This window comes from Trichoplusia ni (assembly GCF_003590095.1).
Source record: "Trichoplusia ni isolate ovarian cell line Hi5 chromosome 21 unlocalized genomic scaffold, tn1 tig00001844_group20, whole genome shotgun sequence".
NCBI lineage: Eukaryota > Metazoa > Arthropoda > Insecta > Lepidoptera > Noctuidae > Trichoplusia > Trichoplusia ni.
In genome coordinates, this window is record NW_020799840.1 from 6,308 (window position 1) to 32,680 (window position 26,373).

The window sequence follows — 26,373 nt, forward strand, 5'->3', positions numbered from 1 at the left end:
AAAGATATTTAATAAGTACAAATACTTTTTAAAGGGTAAAAGGAAAATAGAAATGAAAACACAAGTATATGAGCGTCAGTTTATTATGACACAGTGCTATACAGGCACCTAACAACTTTGGGCTTAACATTAATTAGAATAATATAAATTAATTACCACTACAACTATACACACACTTATTTTTTTTGACTAATCCATACATCGCAGTATAAATGCAAAAATAACTGCGATTTAAAATTAACCTTTAAGAATTATAATTTGACAGAGTTTTTGAGATAATTTTTGTTTAAAAATCTAAATTTAAGTTAAGTTTTAATCTGCTTTTGGTATGTATAAAGAATTCGTTTATTTTTGAAATAAAAATTGTTTATTTATTTCATAAAATATATACTTTACTGAAAAGACAAACAGGGATGAAGTCCTGATCCTGAAAGGATTGACAGAATCTGTAGTTTATTCAAATTCGGGATAGCTATGATCAGAAAATATTGGGTTATGTATTTTCGACCGTCAAAAGCTTTCTAAATAAGCTGTGTTAAACTAGGAGATTTTTTAAGGGCCCTTAGAGTTGCGTTTTGACTGGCCTGTTGGTCTAGTGGTTAGTGGTTGTGAATGCTATTCTGGGTTCGATTCCGAACTAAAACAAATGTTTGTTTGAATGATATTTTTTTTAGTATTTGGGTGTAATGCATTCGTTGTTCTTTGCTGACTGATGTAAATTAAAATTCAGGAATAATAAAACATAACAGTTTGATTCAATTATTTTAACATTCACTTTATAAACTTCCTTGGTCCTTGGTCTTGTGCTTAGTAGCCCTGACTGCTATGCCGGAGGTGGGGGGTCGATTCCCACCCAGGACAAATGTTTGTGTGATGAGCACGATCATTTGTTCTGTGTCTGGGTGTAATTTATCTATAATATATTTAAAAATATATAAGTATATTTATCAGTCGTCTAGTACTCAAAATACAAGCTGTGCTTAATTTGAGACTAGATGGCGTTGTGTGAAAATAAAATGTTTTGATTTGAATAAAACACAGATCAGAATATATAAGTTTGTGTACGTTGCAATAGTTTTGCTCCGCGTCGTGTACCCAGCCACTACAAGACGCGAATATTATAACATTTATAACTACTTATTTATTTTATTAATTAATGTTTAATAATTACAATATTATTATTTTTATATTTAAGGAGTGTACAATGTACGCACACCGACGAGCCACGCGCTGTCGAAATACAAAAGTTTACGTGTGTGAGTGACGATTTTCATTACGTAATAATGCTGACATATTTTTGTTTTATTTGGTAACTTTTTCAACGATTAGAAGCATGAAGAACACTTTTTTTCTTCAATTATAAAACAATATTATCTAAATATGAACAAAAGTTTTTTTGAATTAAATAAATAACAGTCTTATTCACCAAAATTCTCATAACCTAATTTTCAAAAATGTTGGCAACACTTGTTATTTTAATGTAGCAACACAATAACTTACAAAAATCATAACTAACCATAACGACAAATATTAAAGTTATACATTAACATTTTTAGAATTTTTTGTCGGATTAACCGCATGTATCGTATCGGTCGTATCGCTCGTATCAGACGTGTCGTGTTAGTCGTACGTGTCGGTCGCAGCTGTCGGTGTCGCGTCGGTCGTGCCTGGTCGTTTGTTGTATGATTACTCGTCTCTTACAGCCTCTTCAGTGCTCCGTCTGACCAAAAAAGTAAATTAAAGCAAAAAAATGATAACTATTTAAAGAAAAAGGTTAGTTAGCATTCTTATTTTATTAAATAATTTACTTCCCCAATATATAATGCATATTTTTCTTTTTATATTATATAGCTTTCAAAATGTAAATATTAGTTTAGTTTAGTTCATAGTTATGAAGAATATTACTTCCCCAATTAAATAATTTAAACCTTGTGTCACATGTCAAGTCACATGCAAAAATAGACCTATACACAAAACAAGCATTCGTGGATCGCACAAATGCTTATCCTAAGCGAGGGTCGAACTCGCGAAATGTCACTAGGCTAACCGTAAATTCAAATCAGGGAAACATCATTACAACATCAGCCTTAAATATCCCACTGCTGGGCATAGCCGTCCCATTCTTTACGCCATTCTCTTTGTCTTCTTCGTCTCTTGCGGTGCACATCCATCCCATTCCTGTTATCCTTATCAAATGGATAAAAACCTTAATGGTAACAACTTATCGTATTCTAACAACGACAGCATACAACTAGTGGTACTAACTTATCGTATTGCAACAACGATAACCTACAACTAGTGGTACTAACTTATCGTATCGCGACAGCTTATGCCTGCACCGGTACAGCGGGAATACACCGGTGAACTCGCACAGCAGCGCGCGCTCGCCTCCCAGAGACACGCCGGAACGCTTACCGTAGCGAGAGCTCATGAAGAACCTGACAGATAAAACTAGTATATAATAAAATAAAACAAGAAATTAAAGACTTATTCTTCATTTTTTTAGGTAATTAAATAAAGGTAAATGATGTCGGTGCGTCTTTTTGTCTAAATAAAAATAATAGATGTAAAAAATAAAAAAAGTGAATCAGTCATTTCATTAAAATTTTATCAATTTCGGTCCAGCCTTTTTTATAGTTTTATTGCATTGTCAACGGGTTTACAGGTACCCTGAAAATTTCAGCCTGCTAGCTTATCGGGAAGTGCCTCAAAATTGAGTTTAAAAATCCAACCGAAACGACAAACAAACAAAAAGGGAGTGTATTCTTCATTAGTGGAGAATATTCAAATCTAATATATAAAATTCTCATGTCACGGTGTACCTATATAATTGAACTCCTCCGAAACGGCTCGACCGATTCTCATAAAACTCTGTGTACATATTCGGTAAGTCTGATAATTGGACAATATCTATTTTTCATACTCCAATGAGCATTTTTTTATTCAAATATATTAAATTACCTACTGTTGAAAAATGGAATTTGATAATCAAACGATTCAAATTATTGACGATATGTTATTAGTCATAAGGACTGAAGCAGGATATGTAAGTTACCTGTCATTTCTTGGCGCTAGGTGGCGTGGTGCAGAACTTCTCCCATAACGAGTGGCCATCAGGAATGGCATTGGAGACACTGCATCAAATTAACATTAATTACAATTTAATTGTCTTATACCTTAATTTTACCCCTAATATGTCAGCTACTTATGGCTTTGTGTAGATTATATTATTCGTTTTAAATTTGATTGTTTTCATTTAAAATGTAGCATTGATCACCCTTCATTACCCTCCCTTAGAATATTTTTTTTCATTACGTATTTAAACCTTATGTGGACTTTAAAAAAACACACACAAAAAAAAATGCCATTTGGTCTATCCATATATAAAATATCATTATTGTTTTATTAATGACATAGTCTCATAGTATAGTATTTTAGTTATATACTATCTCTTTCTGTTTATCAATGCTGGTTAACCTATATTTGACCAAAGCATAAGTAATCACTAACTTAATAGTTACTATTAAATGACGCAACGGTTTAAGACTCCGGTTGGCTCCGAAACTAGTCGGGCACTCCCGAAAAATACGCTTGAGTAAACCGTTGCATCATTTAATAATGAATCAGTCTCACGATAGTTACTATAAAAATTAAGGTTTACTGTTTAAACCTTTAATAAATAATCAAAGTTTTTCAAAAACTCACTCTCAGCCCTCTTGTCTTCCTGCGCGGCTGCTATGGCGAGCAGCAGCAGGAGCGCGCACGCGCAACCGCGACACCAATACCCGTAGCGCACACACATAGCACACTGACGTACATACACTGATGACGTAAGAGTGGGAGGAGCCTGAAACAATGAGGAAAATGTCATTATTATTAGCCACTGACTAACCTGTTGGTCTAGTGGTTAATCGCCCTGGCTGATTTACCAATGGTCGTTGGTTCGATCCCCATCCAGGACAAATGTTTGTGTGATCAACATGATTCTTTCTGTGTCTGGGTGTAATATATCTATATTTTGTATGTATTTATTAATGTATGTTTATCAGTCGTCTGTACTTATAATACAAGCCTTGCTCAATTTGAGACTAGATGGCGTTTGTGTAAAAGTTGAAAAAAACCTCTCCTCCTTCCAACAATCTCGGTCTATTCCTTACAACGGCCAGATATGCGAAGTCTCTTTTAATCGTTAGCAATAAGATACTTCAGTTAAAATTTGTGAAATTAGTTTGCTACTTAAAAAAGATAAACACTCTTTTTGTGTCTAAATTTAAATCCCGTTTGACGTCACTGGTTAGTAAATTTTTTAATGACATGTCACGTTACAATACTCTATATACCTGGATGATGATTATAGGTTCAAAAGTATTATTCGTTTTTTAACGCTGTCGGATAAACCCAACTCCATACCAAATTTCATTGTAATCGGTTCAGCCGTTTATGCGTAAAAGACACACAAACACTCATATCTGCACTTTTAACATTACTTTGATCACATTCTTGCATGTCCTACAACACCGTATCCATGTTCTATCCGACAACTATTTAGTTAAATTATACGAAGTTTCTTCGAGGGGAGTGGGGATGGGGGGTATAATTATAACAGAAACTTGTGTCGAAGTGATTTGAATATTCATATATATTTATCTTCGAGTTTAGATCCCAATTCTCGGGATAACGGCCTTAAGAAAGCGAAAGATATCCTCGTATTGAAAATTTACTGGGCTGGTTGAGTGGTTAGTTGAGCTGATTGCTGTATGGACGCTCGTGGATTTGATTCCGTGGAATTGTGAACTTAGAATCAGTAGTTCTGTAATTTAAAGTTTCTTAAGCGTCTTTTTAGGTCTACTTTAAATAAAATAAAATATTTTTTTGGTGTTTGAAGTTCCTAGCGTGGCGATCGTACTACTAATATAAACGCGAAAGATTGTATGTATGGATGTTTGTTTATCTTTCACGCAAAAATCACTGAATGGATTTAGACGAAACTTGGTACACAGATAGTTTGTAACTAGGATGAACACAGGATAGTTTTTATCCTAGTACTTTTATGTTCTTGTGGGATCATTTTCGGGCAGTAATTGGTACTCAAATAAAATAGTATTTTAGTACGGTCTCTATATGTTCATCATTGACACTTTAATTACTACTGTCAAAGTTCCACGAACCATCTATGTATACAGTAATACAGCCTTCGGAAGAGCCTTAAAAACACGCTTCCGGCGGAAAAATAACGAAAGACCTCAGGGATATTTTTGTATCCGGCGTCCCGATATTACCGGCGTATAACGGGCTTCGTACACGTGGCGACTTCAGGCTTTAACTCGAAACGACTTTAATCTACAAGTGACTAGAAGTAAAAATCTAAATACCCACGTTTTTAAATGTCACTCGATTCTAATTTTATCAAAATCGGTAGAGCTGTTTTTATAGTTGCAAATTGCATTTTCATCGGGTTTGAAGCTACTCTGAAAATTTCAGCCCGCTAGCTTATCGGGAAGTGCCTCGAATTTGAGTTGCAAAAATCCAACCGGAACGACAAACAAACAAGAAAGTAAGTTTATAATGACGTGGAAAAAATCAAGAGGTGTTGCGTAGACATCTGAGTTGTATATGCCACAAACCATAGGTTGTTTGTTTCATCTATATCTATACTAATATATAAAGCTGAAGAGTTTGTTTGAACGCGCTAATCTCAGGAACTACTGGTTCGAATTGAAAATCATTTTGTGTTGAATGGAACACTCGTTGAGGAAGGTTTATGGCTATATAACATCACTCTGCGACTAATAGGAGCGAAGATACAATGGAAAATGTGGAAAAAAAAGGAAAATTATTCATCTTCGAGGGCTTCCGTTCAAAAATTCCTAACTTATATCTTCTAACCACGCGGACGAAGTCGCGGGAAAAAGCTAGTAGGTAATATTATGGCGCCAAATGACAGCTATTTCACGTTAAATAAAACAAGATTCAACAAAATCGGTTCAGCCAATCCAAAGTTCTAAGATAACAGACGAATTGAAAATGGCTATTGAAGACTATCCTAGTGTATAATAGTTCGAATGTAAGAGAGAGATAGATATACTTTCGTGTAACGCTGTCTCTTTTTGTCTGTTATTAGTTTGAGTAATATTGCTTAGTTTATTGAATTGGCGCGTGGATTAATGAAAATGTTGAAATTGTGGACATGGTTTGCTATGGCGTAGGTTTGATTCTCGTTATTACAAATTTTGATAAATATCAAGTGGTTTTATCGGCAATATATATAATAGTTAGTGTTGATGATTATGACGATATTGTAGCCAATTTCGGCCACAGCATCAACTCCTTAAAGATTTTCTAAATTATTTTTGACTCTTAGAAACTTTCTTTTTTAAAACCCTCTTGCTTCTATTATAATATTCATCATCATCCTAGCCTTTTCTCAGTTCAACTATGCTGGGGTCAGCTTGCAGTCTAACCGGCTGCAGCCAAGTACCAGTGTTTTACAATGAGTGTCTGCCTGTCTAACCTCCTCAACCCAGTGACCTGGGCAACACGGTACCCCTTAGTCAGACTAGTTGTCAGACTATCTAGTTTCTAACTACCATTAACAACTATCAAAGATACATATATAAATAGCAACCCACAAATTAACATGTCTTCAGAAACATCAGAGGAACTCGTTATGACATGAAAGGTCACCCATCCACGAACCGACTGTATCAAGCGTAGATTAGCCTGTGATCGATGAATTTCTGCAGTTGTAGAGCCACGAGCTCCTCTCTTATCCCTTAATTATAATTAATACATTAAGACGGCGTCAAGGGACTTGATGTCACTCATACGATTGTCAGTTTGTCAAATCATGAAACTTTTAATTAAGTTTGATATATTATATATGTCATATGAAGATGTCTATTAGATGACAAACTTGTGGAAATAGAAACCGGATTTATTTATCATATAGTATTTAGGGGTTTATGCAACGTTATTTAATAATTAAATTATAATTTTAATTAATAAAATTTAGTTAATTTATCCCCACAATGTTGTAATTGCTGGATCGATTTTTTAAAACATATCTTAGAATATGTACCCGCAAATAATTCAATTTCAATAAAAAAGCAAGCTAATTTGAATTGAAATGAAAAAGCTGAATCAGGGCCCCAATTCTGCCATTCACAATGGCCGATGAATGAATGAAATTTGGCTTAAAATGACTATTTCCGAGAATTGTCTTAAGAATTTTTCTACACAATAATTGTAAATTCAGTACGGGACGGTACACTCAAAGTCAATACAATTAACTTCCAATTATTGTATTGGCAAAATGCTTAATAGAATAGGAATAATTTAAAATTTAATCCAACTGCCATTCATTCATCGGCCGTTGTAAATAGCAGAATCGGGGCCCTGTTCGGGAGCTATGATGCTACACACACTTCAAACAGATAACACCCCTCTTTTTGCGAGAGGGTTAAAAATATTGCATCTTAACTAGTTTTTTACCATCCTTGTACTTAACATATGGAATGCAATAAATAATTGAGAACTGTGAATAAAAAGGAACAAAAAAACATACGGGTATTAAGCTAATCTTTGGCACCCGATCAAAAGCCCACAATAGACTACTATCTATCAATACCTACCTTTAATACAAAATTTAAACTAAATAAGTCAAGCAGTTTACGAGATTTCGTGTTTACACCTGTTCTTAGATTACATTGCCCTGCATGTCACCCTTGTTTTAATAAATAATAACTCTACAAGATGTCAAACCTATGAAATATTCATTTTAACTACAGTTTGCGACTTCAAGCCGTAACTTGCCCTTAAAGATAGTGACTGAAGCTTGCTGTGTCGGTTAATTTTCCTTATTTTCCTTAAAATATCGTTTTTTACGATTTTGTCCTCAAAAAGTATAATTGGATCTTTATACCTACGGCTATATGTCCGTAAATAATTGAAAATAGTTAAATAGTTGAAATGTAATGAGGTTAAGTCACATTTGGTACGATCATTATTAGTTGAGTGATGAATAGCATGTTAAAGTGTAATTCTTCTTATTTCCACGGAACCCTCGTTGGCAAGTCATACTCGCACTTGACCGGATTGTATTTCTAAATAAGATAAATTAATTATATTAAAATGGATATACCTATCATCACTTGTAGATATCTATTTTTTAAGTTTCTGATGTCGAAAATTCCCTATTTGACTACCCTGAGAAGAAATGTCGGAACATTTGCAAATATCTCAGTGCCTTTTAAAAAGTTGTTGAAAATCTTCTTAAAACCTTTTTATGCTCATTAACACCTAGAATTTCATTTAAAAATACAGTTTCATGAAGCGCCTTTATAATAATTGTTTAACCACACATATTTATCGGGATAACCCGACTAGTTAAACTCGCGACCCAGAGCCGACATGCTTATGTTTAAAAAATACATGTTGAGTCCAAAAGTAGTTGTGCTAAAGTAGATTGAGACTGTTACAAAATAAATAATTACTCCTATAATCCGGCTATCAGGTCGTAAAATTTTATCAAAATTATTTAATTTAAAGATTAGTCAGAAAAGACAGTATAATTTTTATAAAAATGGTATATTGTAGTTTTCTTCGTATTATTAGACACATTAATCAAAATCGTTAAGTTATTTTTCAGTATTAAATATAAGGGCATCTCAACAATTAGGACAGCCAATTGAAGATCGTTTGATTTTAGTGAATTTTGATGACACCATAACTTGAATCAATGCTTTTTAAAGACCATAACGTTTTTATTGTTGTTTTATTTTAAGGTAATTGAAAAGTAAAAGGTTAAGTTAAAATAGGTTGTATGTATGTAGGTAAAGATTTTAAAACGTAAAATGTTTAGCAGCAATCTTCTAATATAAAAAATTCCCGTGTCACGATGTTAGTTACCGTACTCCTCCGAAACGACGTAACCGATTTTCACCAAATTTTATATGCGTATTCAGTAGGTCTGATCGACTAACATCTATTTTTCATACCCCTAAGTGTTAAGGGTCGCTCACACTAATGTTTTATTTTTTGGGCGAAATTTTTAACTTTTATTTTTTTATAATGTGTCATTAAAAATACATAAAACTAGAAATAATGTATTAGACAAAACAACGTTTGCTGGGTCAGCGAGTTTTAGTATATTAGGCAATGCAATAGTTTAAATAGTTAAGTATCACTTATATTCAAGTGTAGTGTAGGTATTTAAATATTGTTAACCGGAATAGTTTACATGAATTTGTGGATTATTTATTATTTTTTTTGTTTTATAGGCTTTTTATTTTATTTTAAGCTCACAAGTATACAAAAGACATCAACGCGTTTTCTTTTAAACTGAATAATTTTAACATTTTATATTGTAACGGACTTTCGTTAGATTCATTATCAGATGTTCATTTATTTCGATGTACATACGATTATAAAATTACATAAACTGTATAACTATTTATAAAATTAACGGATTGATCTAAATATATGGCACATACTACATATTTTAAAAAAAATTCATATCGTTTATTTATAATTTTTATTTTATTCTCACTTCATGCATAAATTAATGTACTTGAGCAACTTATATATCATGAAATAAATAATTCAGTTTTATCAAATACCAAGATTTAATAAATATGCACTTTTATTTATATTTTAGTACGCAAATAATAGCAACACTATTTATTACGTGAAACTACATTATTTCAGTCGTCGTTAATATTTAATTGTTAGCATTTGATTATATTATCTACAGGATATTTACAAAAAAAAAATGATTGTTGATTTATGATTAATTAAATTTTACTTTAAAAGAGATCCCATTATAACGTACTAGAAAATTTATTTTCAAAGGATTTATGATAATTTTAATAGCATAAAAATCTAATTAATAACGCATTTTTTTCAACCAACACTATATAAAATTTATTACATTTAAATCATCACAAAAAAATAATAATTAAATGAAATATAACTTTACCTGTTACCCCCTGCACTGTAAAGGCACCGCAGCGAGCGATCGCCGACGCGGACTACCTCCGCGAAAGCCTTCCCGCCCTATATAAGCCGCCCGCCCTACTGCGAGCAGCCGTCGAAGCCTTATTATAAATAGGTTTATGATTCTCGAAACTGCATTTTAAAAGAGTTTAATTAACGTTAAGACAAACGAACGCGGAGACAACGAAGAGATGTTATTGGGTTTCCTTTTAAAGGCACGGAACCCTAAAAATAGATTCTTAATTTAGCGTCTACAATGTAATAATTGCTGCATTCGGATGTTTAGAACATATTGAAGAGAAATATTATCTGTACTAATATATAAAGCTGAAGAGTTTGTTTGTTTGAACGCGCTAATCTCAGGAACTACTGGTTCAAATTGAAAAATTCTGTATTGAATAGACCATTCATCGAGGAAGGTTTTAGGCTATAAGCCATCACGCTGCGACTAATAGGAGCTAAGATAGAATGGAAAATGTGGACAAGTATAAATCATAACTTATATCTTCTAACCACGCGGACGAAGTTGCGGGCAAGAGCTAGTATGTATGTTATATAAATCTGTTTAGTCGGCTAGCGTGTTGATCAGTGCTCAACTCTTCCGTATACAGGAATAGGCCTTTGCCCAGCAGTGGGACGTATATAGGCTGGTATTATATTCACTGGTGATACTTTAATCTATAAAACTAGTGGGTCTAGAATATGCTTTGTTTAAAATAACAGTTGAGACAGTATAACTTAATGTCCATAGTAAAAATGGATACCGACCAAGTTGGAGTCGAATTCATAGTAAGGGTTCCGTACAAATAGACTGAAGGAAAAATAACAAGAAATTTATGATTTTACCAACCGTTGCTTACCATTAAGTTAGATAAAATGACATCAGAACGGCGATTTACTAAAATATGATGAAGGTTAAGCGGCAACAGAGAAACACCAATGTGAAATATCACGGTTCTTGAGATACCGACTGCTGACAAACGGACTGACAGGCATAGTAATGTTGTTCCGTTTTGCCCCTTGTATGCGGAACCCTAAAAAACGCTTAGAAAACAATTAAGCAGTTTATTTAGCAATATTCGTACGAAGTAAAGAATTAGTTCACACTATATTAAACTACCTACCTATATGTTTATACTAGCTGTTGCCCGCGGCTTTACCCGCCAGGAAATCGGTTTTAGCTGCAAAAACATAACCCTCCTTCAACAAAGTCTGATAAAAGTGGCCCATGTATTAGCTAGCTAACGCCATACCAAATTTTATCGTAATCATTCCAGCAGTTTAGGCGTGGAGAGACAACAAACATACCTACAAAATCACTTACATACTTTCCCATTTAGAATATCTAGTGTGATGGATACAAATACAAAAATTTAATTAAAATAATCCAACCGGAACGTCAAACAAACAAACAAACAAACAAACAAACAAGAAAAATGAGTATAAAAACGTGGGAAAATTAACCCATCTGTACAAATATTGTTAGTTAAATTTGAACCATTTCCCGGTTTCCGATTGAGATGTAATGTTGCATACATATGCATGTTGCGTAACTAAGCAATATTATGATGACATGCCGCTGGCAGATGGCCATATGAGGACCGTAATACCATATAATCCTAATGCTTTTGTTTGATTCATCTGGGTGTACTTTAATTCTAAGTGAGGAAGGGAGTTAGAGAGCTTGATTTAAAAAAATGTTTTCTTTATCCGGTTATAAACGATTCTTATCTTTATGTTAAGCTGCTATGTTCGACCATCTGTCTGTTTGTCCAATTATTACCAGGCTGTATCTCAGGGCCCCGATTCTGCTATTTCACAATGGCCGATGAATGAACGGCAATCGGATTAAATTTTAAATTATTCCTAATCTCTGTAGATTTTTGCCAATACAATAATTGGAAGTTAATTGTATTGACCTTGTGTCTACCATCCCGTACTGAATTTACAATTATTTTCTAGAAAAATGGTTAAGAGAAAACAAAAATTATCGTTTTAAGTCGAATATCATTCATTTATCGACCGTCATAAATAGCATTATTGTTTTGAATTGGAACAAGCAACGAAATTAATCAGAAGTAGTAAAAATTCATATTCTATTGTGAATATTTATTTTACAATCGTCGTAGGTATTTTTAGACTGAATAAATACCTATATTTGTTTATTAGCTTGCCTGTAGGACTAGCGCCCACTAATCGCCCACCACTGTGACGTAGCGTATTGGTCCGTTGATAACAATTACATGTGATAAGAAACTGGTATTCTGTACTGTGAAAATTATACAGAAGGTTTTATTAAGTCCTTAAGAGTCATCATCATCGGCCTAACGTTTTCCCAACTATGTTGGGGTCAGCTTCCAGTCTAACAGGATTCAGCTAAGTACCAGTGTTTCTCAAGGATCGACTGCCTATCTGACTTCCTCAAGCCAGTTACTTGGGCAACACGATGCCCCTTAGACTGGTTGTCGGACTTTCTACCTCCTAATAATATATAAATAAATGCGGAAAACATCACATACATTGTTCTGAACCCAAAGTAAGTTGCTAAAGCACTTGTGTTATGGAATTCAGATACAACGAAGGTACCACAAACACCCAGACCCGAGACAATGTAGTAATGTGAATTTTTATATTGACCCGACCGGGGATCTAACCCGACACCTCAGAGCTAGCGACACCTTGAAACCGGTATGTACGCCACTCGACCACGGAGGTCGTCATATATAAGGATCTATAAATCGTCATATATAGTTGTACAAAATAAACCTTCTGAATATTGTCTGTACGATAAAAACGTGTAAATATTTAATTACTTTCAAAATATGATGTCAACATGTGCCGGTGGACGCGCCGCCATGATCAAATGTATCAGGATAGTCAGTAGGTTGCATGTGCTACAGAAAATACATTGATTTGATAATGATATCCTGTTGCTAATGCTTTGGAGATGCCGATCCTTCATACCTGGTTAACGGATGTGTGGGCGTTTTGTTTTGATGCTTTTGATCATGAATATAGAGTAAATAAAATGTTTTTTTTAAACTAACGTTTATAAACTTATGCTAATAGCAAGGTATAGCAAGTTAATTGAATGGTATGTCGAAAATATTTCTCAAAATTATCGATTAATTTACAAAAATATAATTATTCTATTTTTTTGTATTAAAAATTAATATCAGCTGATAAAATGTTACGATAAATCTAACTGTTACATTCAGATAAATGTAAAAAACCTATAAGTTGGCTCAGTAATGAACTCAAAAAAACCTGAGCAGGTTTCAGTTACTTCGCTATATTTCTGACATAGCGCCATCTAGTTATAAAACATTAAACTAATACAATAACCTTGTACTAAAGTTGTTCTTGAAAATTCCGCTGCTTGCTAGTGGCGCTGGCTGGAGATTCATGTATTCAATATCTTGTTTTAATCGTTTTGGATATTCTTTTTATTTATATATTTATTATATAAATAAAAAGTCTCGTTAATATACGCGGTCGAGAACTATACAAATATAATTAAGTTTTGAGGCATAATAATATTATATATAACAGGCTATATTAATAGGCCTTTTTGTTCTGTTATGGAGATATATTAAGTCTCACCATATTTATTTATAAGTAATTATTAGAAAAATACTTTCAACCAAATATATTTGGATAAACTTAGCTGTTAAATAGTCAAATATCTGTATGCATACTAAAGTTTCCTTTTGAAGTATAGATATTACAATGATTACGTTACGGCACGTTTTGCAGATAAGCATAACGTAATATTTTCTATTTAAAAAACGATGAAATGTAAAGCGAAACTTGTAATCTGTGCAGAATATAAGTAAAACGACTTAAATTCAATTTGAATGAGTAAAAGTACTTAAATTAGCTGTTGCCCGGTTAGAATTTTCCCCGTTTTTTTCACATTTTCCATTGTATCTTCGCTCCTTTTAGTCGCAGCGTGATGTTATGTAGCCTATAGCCTTCCTTGATAAATGGTCTATTCAACACAAAAAGAATGTTTCAATTCGAACCAGTAGTTCCTGAGATTAGCGCGTTCAAACAAACAAACAAACTCTTCAGCTTTATATATTAGTATAGATTAAAATCAAAAGTCATGGTTTGATTTTGTAGTAGATTTTGATTTTGTTAGTATTTTGAAAAAAAAGAGACACCAAGATTATTAACCTATAAGAAATTTTGTATAGGTGCCAATTAAAATAGTTCTTTTTTTCCTTTTCGACGTCAATTGAAAATTTATTAAAGCATTTTTAAAGCAAATTGAAGGTAAATTTGTGTTAAAATGTTTCAAAAAAACATGTATTCTTTTCAAGTTTTATAAAATCTAAATTTCTGTTTCATGGTAGACCTATTTGCAATGTATTTAGGTAATTAACTATGAGTGCTGGTTTCATTGATCAATATTTAAATCATCACGATCTTTTCCAGTAGCATTATCTATTTAAATAGAAAACAGATAACGCATTTAGACTTAACATTAGGTAACAATTATCACTTATCGATAAAATTACATTCGATTCTAATCGATTTTGTAACGATCGATATATAAGGTGGGTATTGACATTTGACATATCAGTTATTTTTTTTAACATCTCATGATGTTCGGCAATTGTGTTGTGTTATTCTGCCTTCTTGCGACTGTTATTCATGTAAGTTTGAACTGTTATTCATCAAAAAGTAAATAACCCTTTTTGTTATAGTTAGAAAAAAATATTTTTTAGGTTTATTACCTCCAAACTTCTGCAAGATCCAATTTTGATAATTATCCTTTTAATGAAAAATGGCTGCTATTTGGTCCCATCAAAATTTCATTAACTTAGGCTCAGTAGTCAGCTGTCTATAAACCGATAAACCGGTTTAGTGGAGCACTTCATATTGTAAATATATATATTTAACAAATAAAAATATATAAATAAATATTTTTGTTATAAAAACAAATTATCTCTTGTTTATAAACAAAAATTATAAATTAACCTTTCCTTTTCAGAATACCACAGCCCTGCCAATCACCTACCCATCGCTCAACTCCATTTACAACCAAATCCCGCCAGACGCGATCGCTGGCACGCCTGTCATAACCGAGATAGAGCCATCATTACAATTCGGTGACATGTCAGTTACAGGCGAACTGCCGGTAGGTGGCAGCATAAGAGTGAAGGGTATCTTCCCTGTTTATGGCTCCGTAGTAGTCGATGGCAGTCTGCCTTCATCAGGCACGGCTGTTGTTAACACCGGTTGTGTGAATACGCAAGTTATTTAAGAGATTAATAAATTATTTTTGTTCGTGTTTATTTGTGTTTTGTTTTATTTATTCTGAGTTTTGTTCGTTGTTATGTTATTCTTTATAATAAAGTCTGCTAAATGTTTGACTGATAATGGACTCTTAATTATAAGGGACACTTAAAATACAGAGGAAAATTTATTCTTAAGCACCTCACATGGTAATTGCGACCAGGCCCAATGTTAGGGCGTGATTGTTCGAAGGCCTATTAAGCCAAATTTAAGATGCTTTAACGTCTGGAGTCTCCTACCTTCCGTGGTGCATATCGTATACCTATACTGTTTGTATAAGCTAAAAACTGACACTTGATATTAATTACCTAAGCCCTAAATACTTAAGTGCCACAATGTTCTCTGCTGGCTCTGGGTAATTCTAAATTTCAATGTTTGTTTTATAAAGCTGGTGGTTTAATTGACTATTCACTTGTAAGGGCCTTAAAGACATTAAGAAAGCAAAAGTAACTTCGATTCTTTGCTTGTACTATTTAAAGACAGTTTTTCTCGTTTTTTCAAAAAATCACACCCCTTTACCCAAATTTCAACTAGGTAATTTCAAGAAATAATAATAAATCGTGTATCCTATATATATAGCCTCGATTCGACAGAATATACGCTTGTGCTGATGGCGAGTCTGTTGCGCCATTTCCTCTCGCGCAGGGGAAGCAGTTAGGAATCGGTGAAGGATGGGTGACTCGGTTGCTGTCAATTGCTTGAATGCACGGATAGCCGAGTGGTTGAATTCACCACGCTAAAACCACTGTACGTGTCGTGGGTTCGATCCCCATTTAGGACAATCATTTGCGTGATCCTCGGATGCTTGTTCTGAGTCTGGGTGTCATTGTGCATGTGATTCGTATGTTTGTCAAACCCCCGCGATACAAGGATTGAATTCCTGGGTGCGGGAGTCGTTTTTTTTAATTGCAACTTGACAATTAAGTAGTGGGACTTAGTAACCTTATTGGAAATAATGTTTTTTTATTTGTCTTTCGCAAACATTCAAGTCATGTACAGAACACACCCAGACTCAGAACTAGCACTTGTGGATAACACGAATACCTGTATTACCCGGGCATCGAACCCGACTCTCAGTGCAGTCAAAACAAGTAGATCAAATTAAAGACTAATATTTTGCTGACGTCTTCAATAAAAGCGATGATTTAAACAAAATCTAAACTTACGATTAATTTATTAAAAGTGTATGCGTGTGTATACGTGACCTACAAAACTCAATACATAATTTAAATACTTACACATAATGAACAATTGGTTGGGGACATGTGACTTTAAATTCACCATTACTTTTGTAAATAAAGATACACAAGCAAATACAAACACACTTACTCACATACATTCGTATTTATTATTTATTAGTTAAATTACAATATTTAGATTTCTAGTCTAGATTTTGTTTATTTTTAATTCATAGAGAGATGTTTTGGCTTTGTGCATGTTACTTTAATGTTTGTGAAAGGAAAATAAAAAAAATAGTTCCACAACTTTTAACGAACGCCATCTAGTCTCTAAAACTACTGAACGGATTTAGATGAAAATTGGTACACAGATAGTTTACAACGAGGATTTACACATGGGATAGTTATCTCGATTTTATGTTCCCATGGGATCTTTATCGATTGGTAACGTGCGGGATATCGGTCTGTATTCAGAATTGAAGATAAATTTCAACCAGATACCAATGTACGTGCTCATCGCATAAACTGTTTACCAAGTTCGAATCGAGTTTATTATTCGTTTTCTATTCTAAAACTATTAAACTTTATCCAGACAGTCTCCTGTTGAGAACTATATAATCAGCTTAACATAATAATAACAATAACGCTGTATTGACTTTCAAATATTCACGTTGACATAACTTTGTTTCACACAGAACGTGCTTTATCAGCAGGAGTGAAGTAAAACAATGACATTATGACAAGTTACTTTATTACAACATGCAAAGTAATACATATTTTGACACACTTATCAGTATTACACAATATTTACTAAGTCATTATGATTGGGAAAACTATTAAACTGCTTTACAATTTTCTTTTTCTTTGTACCAACCTTCAAAACGAAATGTTTCAAAATTCTCGGTATAACAATAAAAAGGTAAGAAAAAACAAAACAAAATTAAAAACAAAAATTTAAAAATGGCGTCTATTAAAATAAAGAACTATGAAAACTCTTTTAAAATTGAATTTTTAAGGCTCTCATTCGTTAAAGTAAAGAAAATTTAATGCCCATCAGTACTCACCAGGCTAAATCTTCTAGAACGAACTGAAGCTTACGATTGAGTAAATCATACAGAAAGAGCCACAAAAAGACTGCCAATTACTTGACCATACTTAGAAGATGTAAGAGTATCCATTGTAACCCCCACAACCGCAACCGCACCCACCCCCACAACCACCGTAGGCGTATGTTGGGGCATAAGCTGTGGTGTACGCAGGGGCGTACGCTGGGGCCACTGCAACCGGTACAGTAGCGATCACGTTGGGATTGAGGGGGAGGCTCTCAGCGAGTAGACTGCTGACGGTAAGCAAGGAGAGGGTGTCGGCAAGGCTGGCCGCGACGCTGGGTTGAGCGATGGTGGAGACCAGGGGGGAGGAGAGGGCGATGGGGGAGGGGCCGCGGATGCATTGTGAGAAGGCAGACTGTGGAAGTAGAAGGTGGTTAGAAAGTTGCAGGATTGTTGAAGCAGTTGTAAATTTCAATTTTAAATGGTTTTTCAAATAATATTATACTACAAGGAGTGTAGTATAATAACATAAAAAGAACAGGGTTGAAAAAAACAAATAGGTTATAAGCATACTGATGTTCAGTCTTGGCACATCCTGTGTACTTATAAAACACGAGTAGAAAAAACATGGATAAAATGATACAGAGATACGTAAAATCAGTAAAGTATTAATTACGCGAGTACAGACTACTAATAATAGTACGTGTTGTATTTTTGGCAGTCAGAAAGGAAAATAATGTCGTTAGGAAACTTTTTGAGGCAAACAAAAACAATTGATATTTTTCTAAAAACATACCTGGATGAGAACAGCCTGCACAATGACGAATGCAAATGCGAAGGATTTCATTTTGATTGATTGATCTTCAAAACTAAACTTTGAATGTACTTTCTCTATAAACGGCACACTATTTATATTAAATAATTTCATAATTATAAAAATTTCACATTTATTGACACGTGAAATCCATTTCTTTTAAATATGAAAGTATTGAAACGTATATGGAGCAACCTTCGCCGATAGTACAGTTGCAAAATTAAAAAAAAACGATTTTTTTTTTATCTGTTAAATGTCTATTTGCATTTCTGATACAATGCGAAAATCACTCTATTGCAATTGCGGTAAAGTTTAAATTCTTTTGAATTGATAAATAAGGGAGTTTTAGCAAAAATGTTTCGTTTATTTTTCTCGAATTTTGTATTGAGAGCTGTTTTGACAATGTTAGTCAAGTTTCCGTGGTGTAGCGGTTATCACATCTGCCTAACACGCAGAAGGCCCCCGGTTCGATCCCGGGCGGAAACATAGCTTTTTGCGATTATAAATCGAAATAATGAGAATCCTTTTTTATCATTCATACCTGAAAATTTTCTGTTAAAATTACAATCAAAATATTATTATATCGCAAAACAAATTGCTGAATTCTTGCTCTTAGATTTTACGTAATAACTTCTTGTGGTCTAAGATTAACCCATCCATAATGTAGCTTTATCAGCTTTCTTGTTGTGGTTTCTTTATCAATATATCTCTCTTAAAAGATGTGTTGGTTTCATTCAATTTCGGATATTCGGACATTTAAAAAATTACGCAATTTGTGATATATTTAAAAATAAAACCAAATTTATAGTAAAAAAAAAACTTTGAATTGACATTCGAAATTACGAATTCCGGTGTAATTAAAAAGTTATCAAATAGTGATGCGAAATACATTATGTCATACCGATTATTGAAATCGGAATTTTGTAATCGATAAATTATATACAAAAACTTGCGATTAATATCGTTTGTTTTATTGATAAGTTTATATTGTTAAAAGCGTGTTGTATTCAAGAAAAATGTTTGAAAAATATTTAGTTCTTGTTTTTTGTGTTATTTTCAATGTAAGTTTGTATTTTAAACCTAATGAATTCTATTTTGTTTGCCTAAAGTAATATATTGGTTATATTTTTGAGAAAGTGCTTCATTTTGTATAAAAGCGACCTAGAATATTTAACGTTACAATTACGTGACGTGATAGCGATGTCTTTGACAATGAGAAAATAATCTCTTGTGCTATCTTAAAAGTATGTATCATTATGACCTTTATACTGTTGCGTTAAGGGTTAATTTGCAAAATCTTGGCGGTTGACGTTTTGACACAGTTTGACTCAGCCATAGTAAGAATTGATCCAAGAATATAACTTGCCCTAGTAACACAATACTGTTTTAATTTAAAAAAAAAAAATCTCACATCAAATTAGCCAGAATTCAGTACCGTTTTATGTACATTTTAAATGATCTGTTAACAGGAAGTGACGTCACAAGTTGATGATTCAGTCCCAATGCTCATCAAGAACCTGAAATCCTCATCTGGTTCCACGACCACAGAATGGGAAGAGCTGTTACCACAGCTACAAATGATCAAAAATACATCGAAAATCAAAAAAGATAAACTTTACAAAGTCGCCAAAATCGTGAAGTATCTTTTGACCGAGGAAAAAGAGAATAAAGAAGCAACAGAAGATGTTAAGAAGGAGCCAGAACTTCCAGAACTTCCAGAAATTGATATTGATAGCATTGTAGAAGAAAGACTTCAGCCAATTAAAGAAGTAGTAGAAAATCAATCCTATATGCTAGATACAGTCAAAGAAAATGACACAACAGTTAAAAACACAACAGACTTCTCTGAAGTATTCAAGAAAATTGCTAATGCCTTAACAAAATTAAAAGATGAATGCGAAAAAGAAAAAACACCAACTATGATGCCCATCTTTCGACCCACAAATGACGGCCGCAGTGATTTTAACCCGCCAATTGAAACGTCACAATTTGACAGCCCGAAGCCAAGAACTTATTTTGACATACCCTGTCAAAGAGCTTCCGACATTTTGGATGAAACTGCAAATATCCCGTTACCAAAAGAAATGTTTTGCGATAAACCAAATGTGAATTTAAAATCTTTAGCTAAAAATACGAAATTAAATTTAGATAATCTCCCTTTTAAAAATATTGTACCGAATTCTGTATCAGTTGTGGATTCGGACGATTCGGTAGCCATTTTGTTTAAGCCTAAAAATGTTTCTTTCATGCAAATGTATGGGAATCTGTTAAAAAAGATAACTATAACTGTTTTAGTACCTTATTATGTGTCCAAATTGGCAATTTAGAATTTGACAAGTTATTTAAATAATTTATTTAATCTAGTCTAATTATTATTATTTATTGAAGAATAATAAAGTCATATTCTCGATTTTTTTTTGTATTTCTTATAAACCAACATTAAACAACAAACTTCCCTAAGGGATTTAGCTATCGCTATTTAAAAATACATTTTTAATGATCACTTTATATCAGTATCAAAAAGTCACATAGGTATCAATTTTACGATGAACCCCAACACAAATCAAAGTACCGCCAGACCACCATAGCATACCTACATTTATTATTATCTTTCAGGTTCGATAACAAATAATTTGTCTTCCGTTACTTCAATATACAATATTTAGTAAGTATTTATCAAATAAAGAAACAACTGTGTTTATTTTGCAACTCGCACGTGATAAAATGCATATTTCGGATGACGTTGACTTGAAATACATATATCACTCAGTACATACCTATAGTTATCACCTACCTACCGTCACCTTTAAATGTAGAACTGTTGAAGTTATATGAGTGAGATAGCACTCTACATTGCGCGTAGTGGCATCTCTCTTTCACTACGACAATAGTTCTGCTTTAACAGTGACTGGTTTTGTGGTAGGTCGGCCGTAGATATCAAATTACTGGATGATACGGAAATAAATTACCTCCTTTTAGAAAACAAAAACATATTCTAAGTATTTTCGGTCCTCTCATATAAAATAATAAAATAAATTTATTAAAAACCTAGTTCACATTACTTAGTTCATGTACGAATACAAATGAATCAGATGTTAAACCAGTAAAAATATCTTAATAGTTATAATCATAGGAGTTGAGTTAATCTACACAAAAACATAATAATATACGAGAAGGATGGTCTAAAGATAATATAGGGACACCCGAACTAGGTTTGTTTAAAACCTGTGTTTCGTGTTATCACAGCAGAAAAATGATTGATGGATATTTTAATTGTAATTCTATCACATAATTTTATAATAACAGACTAAGCAGGACACGCTGTCCTGAATTATTTAATTACATTAACACTACTTATTATTATAATTTCTAAGCTAAACAGTTTATTGTAATATTTCTAGCAATATGGCGTATTCGTATAACAAAATTACTTTTTAGTTTTCTGGGTATACAGTTATATACCCTCAAATTGAGTAGACCCCAACCGATGCGTCTTCGGATTTTTAAGACCGCTTCTTTTATTTTATTTACTTTTTATTAGTACTCAATTTTGTCTGTAAGTAATTTGTTTCTTACCTCAGAACTTCGGACTGTTTTTTTTTTTGGCCTAGCCTTTTCCCAACTATGTTGGGGTTGGCTACCAGTCCAACCGGTTTCAGCTAAGTACCAGTGTTTTACAAGGAGCGACTGCCTATCTGACCTCCTTAACCCAGTTACCTGGGCAACACGATACCCCTTGGTTAGACTGGCTGTCAGACTTTTTCAAGCTTCTGACTACCTGTAACGACTGTCAAAGATGTAGGAATAACAACCGGGACCCACAATTTAACGTGCCTTCCGAAACACGGAGGAACTCGTTATGACAAAGATGGTCACCCATCTACGAACCAACCGCGTCAAGCATAGCTTAACCTGTGATCGAATCACTTATGCGGTTATAGCTTAGCCACGAGCTCCTCTTACAAACCCATAAGTTTTCGATTTGAAGTCTATTTTATATATTTGCTGTTACCTTAAACTCATTTGTTTAACTTATCAAACGTTATTCATAAGCAATAATTGATACAAAAACGTCTATTAATCCATATTGTTGATACTTAATCTACATGAACGAGGCATATACACATACATACATAATATATTGCTATCCCATATATCTACAGGTGGGGTTATAAAGGAGTATTGCGTCAATCGGTAACCTAGTTCTAGTTCACTGGCCTATATTCCTCGGAAGCGAACCGTATTGTATTGTCATTTTCAGTCAATACGCAAACATCTCAACTGCAATCACACTAATATTAATGCCAGAGTATGAGAAAGCGTTTGTATGTGTGTGAGGGTGTGTTTATGTTTGTAGCGCCTTTACGTCTAAACGGGTCAACCGATTTTGGTGCAATTCCGTTTGAAGGTAGCTGATATCTTGGATTTACACAGACTTCTCAGGCATAGACTTTTGTCCGACTTCTTTAAAGGAGGGTCGATATTTTTGCAGCTTTAACCGAAATCCTAGCTAGTTATTAATAGTCATATTTAATTGTTCAATTAAACGAGTTATGGTACAAAACCAGCATATGCAGTATTTGCAACTGCGATACAAAGGATTCTTCATAAATAGAAGTATACCTGGGTACCAGTGATCATTTATTTGCTACTCAAAGTACATCATACCATTTAAAAATATAGGTATTAATGAATTGGTTAGCTACGCTGAAACCTGAGAAGGGCTGGTATGATTCAGCGCGTTTTGCTGTTACCGTATCTAGGTTTTACAGAATTCTACTGAAAATTTAAATAATGAAGTAATTACGAAAATATGGTTTTTTTTACCTTGATAAGAAGTATGGTAAAAACCGTTTTTAATCAATAAAATTCTTAAGTATTTAAGTAGTACATGAATCCAATAAGTCTGGGCTGGAATAATGCGACATAGAATCGCTGCGTAATACAGCGTGCTGCGTAAATCGATCAACGCGTAAGTCAAATGAAAGTTAAAAAGTCGAGAAAAAATGGTTGATACGTCAAAATTGGGTCAAATTAGCAACTTATTAAGTTTAATGAGCTGTTTAATTGGTCTTTTTGAATGTCGTATAGTTCCAAAAAGAAAAATAATTAAAATTGAACTGTTTTAAATTATTACTGGCGATCATAAATTAAGTAATCTTTATCGAACAGAAACTGTTTGCTTAAATAAAGCTTGTAGTCAAACTAATTTTGACATTATCGGCAGTCGTTTTTTTGTGTCGTATAATATTTATAGGTAAGATTGAAAGGGGAATCTATTTTTATATATTTTCTTGTCGATAAGGACTATTATCCTTTTGGGAACAAAACAATCGAATGTGCTAGAGGTGGGTGTAAACAGTGTGACGTCACGGGAGACGGGGCGCATGCGCGAAAGTCCGAGACGGACCACACTAGGGGAGATTTTGGATAGCGATATTGAATTTGGTAAGGAATTTGTTTAACAGATTATATAACCACAGTGTGGAAACAAATAATAATTCTATACAAGACTGATACTATAGTACCTACCACGCAGTCACAAAAATTCAAATCGACATTTACTCACTTCCCTAACTTGGAACAAGCCGTTAAGCTACAAAACTAGCTAGATAAATTATACACAAATACCTAAACTAAAAACCCCACTTGGACATTGAGAAACTGAGCTCATGTATCTATTAATTTTCACAGTTGGCATTTAATACACGCAGTGATCTCAAATTTAAATAAAGACGTCAATACTAAATACTAATTAATTAACCTTGAGGAACATTTCACATGTAGCTTGATTCACAAAAAAACGAAGACTGAGGCCGGAGAACTTTGGAATAACTGAGTAAACTCTATGGCTTTTTGCGGATATGGGACTTAATTACTGATCTTGGGCTGCCCATACCTATGTATAGCGTTGCCAGGTCGTCAAACCTAATAGCCCCGACAGACCAGCCAGTTTGGCCGGACATTTGTTTAAAAAAACCGGACACCCTATATTATTGAGGATTTAGGTACGACAATTTTATGTAAATCAGGTATTTTTTATTACTAAAATAAAAACTTTTTCTCTCTTTGAGTTGCACAATAAAATTAAATTCAAGATAATTAAACATTTATGAACAAATAAGACATTTTTAACTAAAAATAAACTTTATCGTAAAAAGCCTAACAAAAGCCGGACAAGACGGACACCGTTTATTTTAGCCGGACATGTAATCAAAAAGCCTAACTATGTCCGGCTTTATCCGGATGCCTGGCAACGCTACTTATGTATGTACTTCCATAGATATTTCGTGATTGTATTTAGTCTCACTGAATTCTGGACACCCTATTTTACCTGGATTGGCTAAATATCTAAGTTTCACAACCTCTTTTACTAGGCAAAAATATCTCATGACAAGGCTGGTGTTGTGAATTGCCTGATTTTTTTGTAATTGCAAAATGTTGTCAGGCATATTGCCAATCAAAAATTATTAGGTAACGGGTAGAAGGTGATTTAACTCAATCTCAGAGAAAACATTATACAAAAATTAAATATAACAGAATGCTTTGAAATTTAGTATCTTCAAACTGTACCCTTGTCGTTACCCGACAATTCTTAGAGACCCGTATACCTTTGTGATGAATTTTAGATACAGACAGATTTAATTCTATTTTTATCCAGAAACCTGACAACAAAAATCAACCCGTGTAAACCTTCCCATCCTCCCTAAAAATAGAGGGTGGAGATCCCTCTACGTATATCGTACCTATAATACCGCCGCTGCGGCGACTAGCACAGCACTAGTCGTGACCACGCTGCCAAGCCTGAATGTCGTTACCCAGGAACCGAAAAAAATCTAGAAAGTACCAAAAAAGTATAAACATTGATGTGCGGGCCAGTAAAAAAACTAAGTATTCCTTAATTGGAAGGTTTTTGACAAGTGAAGTGTAAACTCAAAGTGAAGTTATGACGTTACATGCCTTACCGGCATCAAGTTACATGATACAAAAACAAATATTAACGAACATTGAGCCGTCAACGAGTAGTATGCCATCGTTAATTTTTCGTAATCGGTAAGTTTTTAATCGATTTTAGTTGTTATGTATGGTACGCATTACGGCGCAGCCCAATCGATAGTGCTGCAGCTAACTTCACTATGGTCAGCATTGACGTTATGTTTTCAGAGAACGGAACGTTATCCTAGCAACACAGTTGTCAACGAAAGTATTGATCGACAATTTTATGTCTCGTTTTTGCTTATGTAGCTTTTAAAACATATCTTTACGTATTCTAGTAGAATTCCAATTAAACAATAGCTGTATTTCGAGGAACCGAATCACTATTATGTAACTAAAAAAAATATGGATAAAATGTTTTATCCTTGCACGTGGAATGGAACGTTTTTATCTAGAACAGAAACGTCACGTTTCCGGTGGCCATTATGGAAAAATTGTGTTATGCGACCAATTTCAGACGGCTTTCTGCACGTGCGTTTTGTATGTAAATAGTATACCACTTAATTTTATGGTTAACGCCTTTCGCTCGGACTTCAAGTTGATTATTCATCAAATCAAATTAATTTACACTTCGCTTGTTCGTGTTCGTGTGAACTACGCAATTCCTGCGATCCTCTACGGTCCAACCGTGTTTTTCTTCCCAAGTATTTCCAAGGCTTAAATACGACTTGTCAAGATGACGAAGTTAATACAACAGTTAAATTTTAGTAGTAGTATTAGTAGTAATTACAATAATTACTACGATGTCGTTGGTTTGGAACCCCCCGCTGTCGAGGAGAAAAACTACTAGTAAGTGATTTCTTTTGATAATTATCTTTATTTCTTATCATATTTGTAATTAAACCCGTTGTAGCACTGATAGATTGTTCTGTGTGCTTGTTTGAATTTGGAACGGCACTTATTACGTATTGCGCCGTGCATTGTCCTTCTATTTCAATACGTCATCATGTAATTGGCTGATTACCTTCGTGTCGCAATCTTTATAATTTTGTCTAACCTTTTTTTCACGTGGAGGTTATCACCATCGAGGTTTTAACTT

At 33.7% G+C, this 26,373-nt stretch overlaps 3 protein-coding genes and 1 non-coding gene across 4 annotated transcripts; 2 read left to right on the forward strand and 2 right to left on the reverse strand.

Annotated features, from left to right (window-relative positions):
* Positions 1-1,180: 1,180 nt before the first annotated feature.
* LOC113506646 (RYamide neuropeptides-like) lies at positions 1,181-10,087 on the reverse strand. Its single transcript, XM_026889473.1, has 5 exons — positions 9,977-10,087; positions 3,706-3,847; positions 3,056-3,134; positions 2,310-2,438; positions 1,181-1,720 (listed from the first exon to the last, which is right to left on the reverse strand). Exons 2-5 carry the CDS (start codon positions 3,800-3,802, stop codon positions 1,687-1,689), a joined length of 339 nt encoding a protein of 112 aa, XP_026745274.1. The 5' UTR covers positions 3,803-3,847; positions 9,977-10,087; the 3' UTR covers positions 1,181-1,686.
* Positions 10,088-14,603: 4,516 nt separating this feature from the next.
* LOC113506647 lies at positions 14,604-15,288 on the forward strand. The gene is made up of 2 exons (XM_026889474.1): positions 14,604-14,654; positions 14,993-15,288. Exons 1-2 carry the CDS (start codon positions 14,604-14,606, stop codon positions 15,263-15,265), a joined length of 324 nt encoding a protein of 107 aa, XP_026745275.1. The 3' UTR covers positions 15,266-15,288.
* A 2,220-nt stretch (positions 15,289-17,508) lies between these two features.
* On the reverse strand, positions 17,509-18,513 carry LOC113506644. The gene is made up of 2 exons (XM_026889472.1): positions 18,321-18,513; positions 17,509-17,939 (listed from the first exon to the last, which is right to left on the reverse strand). The coding sequence occupies exons 1-2, from the start codon at positions 18,450-18,452 to the stop codon at positions 17,631-17,633; spliced, it is 441 nt and encodes a 146-aa protein (XP_026745273.1). The 5' UTR covers positions 18,453-18,513; the 3' UTR covers positions 17,509-17,630.
* Positions 18,514-18,751: 238 nt separating this feature from the next.
* Positions 18,752-18,824, forward strand: Trnav-aac. Its single transcript has one exon. It is a non-coding gene; the product is annotated as a tRNA-Val (tRNA).
* Positions 18,825-26,373: the final 7,549 nt, after the last annotated feature.

Bases quoted from the DNA above. Each gene is read 5' to 3' on its own strand.
- LOC113506646 (XM_026889473.1), bottom strand. From the start codon at position 3,802: ATGTGTGTGCGCTACGGGTATTGGTGTCGCGGTTGCGCGTGCGCGCTC. The intron at 3,135-3,705 runs GTGAGTTTTTGA...AATTTGATGCAG, and splicing joins GGAAGACAAGAGGGCTGAGA to TGTCTCCAATGCCATTCCTG. The intron at 2,439-3,055 runs GTAACTTACATA...TTTATCTGTCAG, and splicing joins CTAGCGCCAAGAAATGACAG to GTTCTTCATGAGCTCTCGCT.
- LOC113506647 (XM_026889474.1), top strand. From the start codon at position 14,604: ATGTTCGGCAATTGTGTTGTGTTATTCTGCCTTCTTGCGACTGTTATT. The intron at 14,655-14,992 runs GTAAGTTTGAAC...TTTCCTTTTCAG, and splicing joins TTCTTGCGACTGTTATTCAT to AATACCACAGCCCTGCCAAT.
- LOC113506644 (XM_026889472.1), bottom strand. From the start codon at position 18,452: ATGAAATTATTTAATATAAATAGTGTGCCGTTTATAGAGAAAGTACAT. The intron at 17,940-18,320 runs GTATGTTTTTAG...CTACTTCCACAG, and splicing joins TGCAGGCTGTTCTCATCCAG to TCTGCCTTCTCACAATGCAT.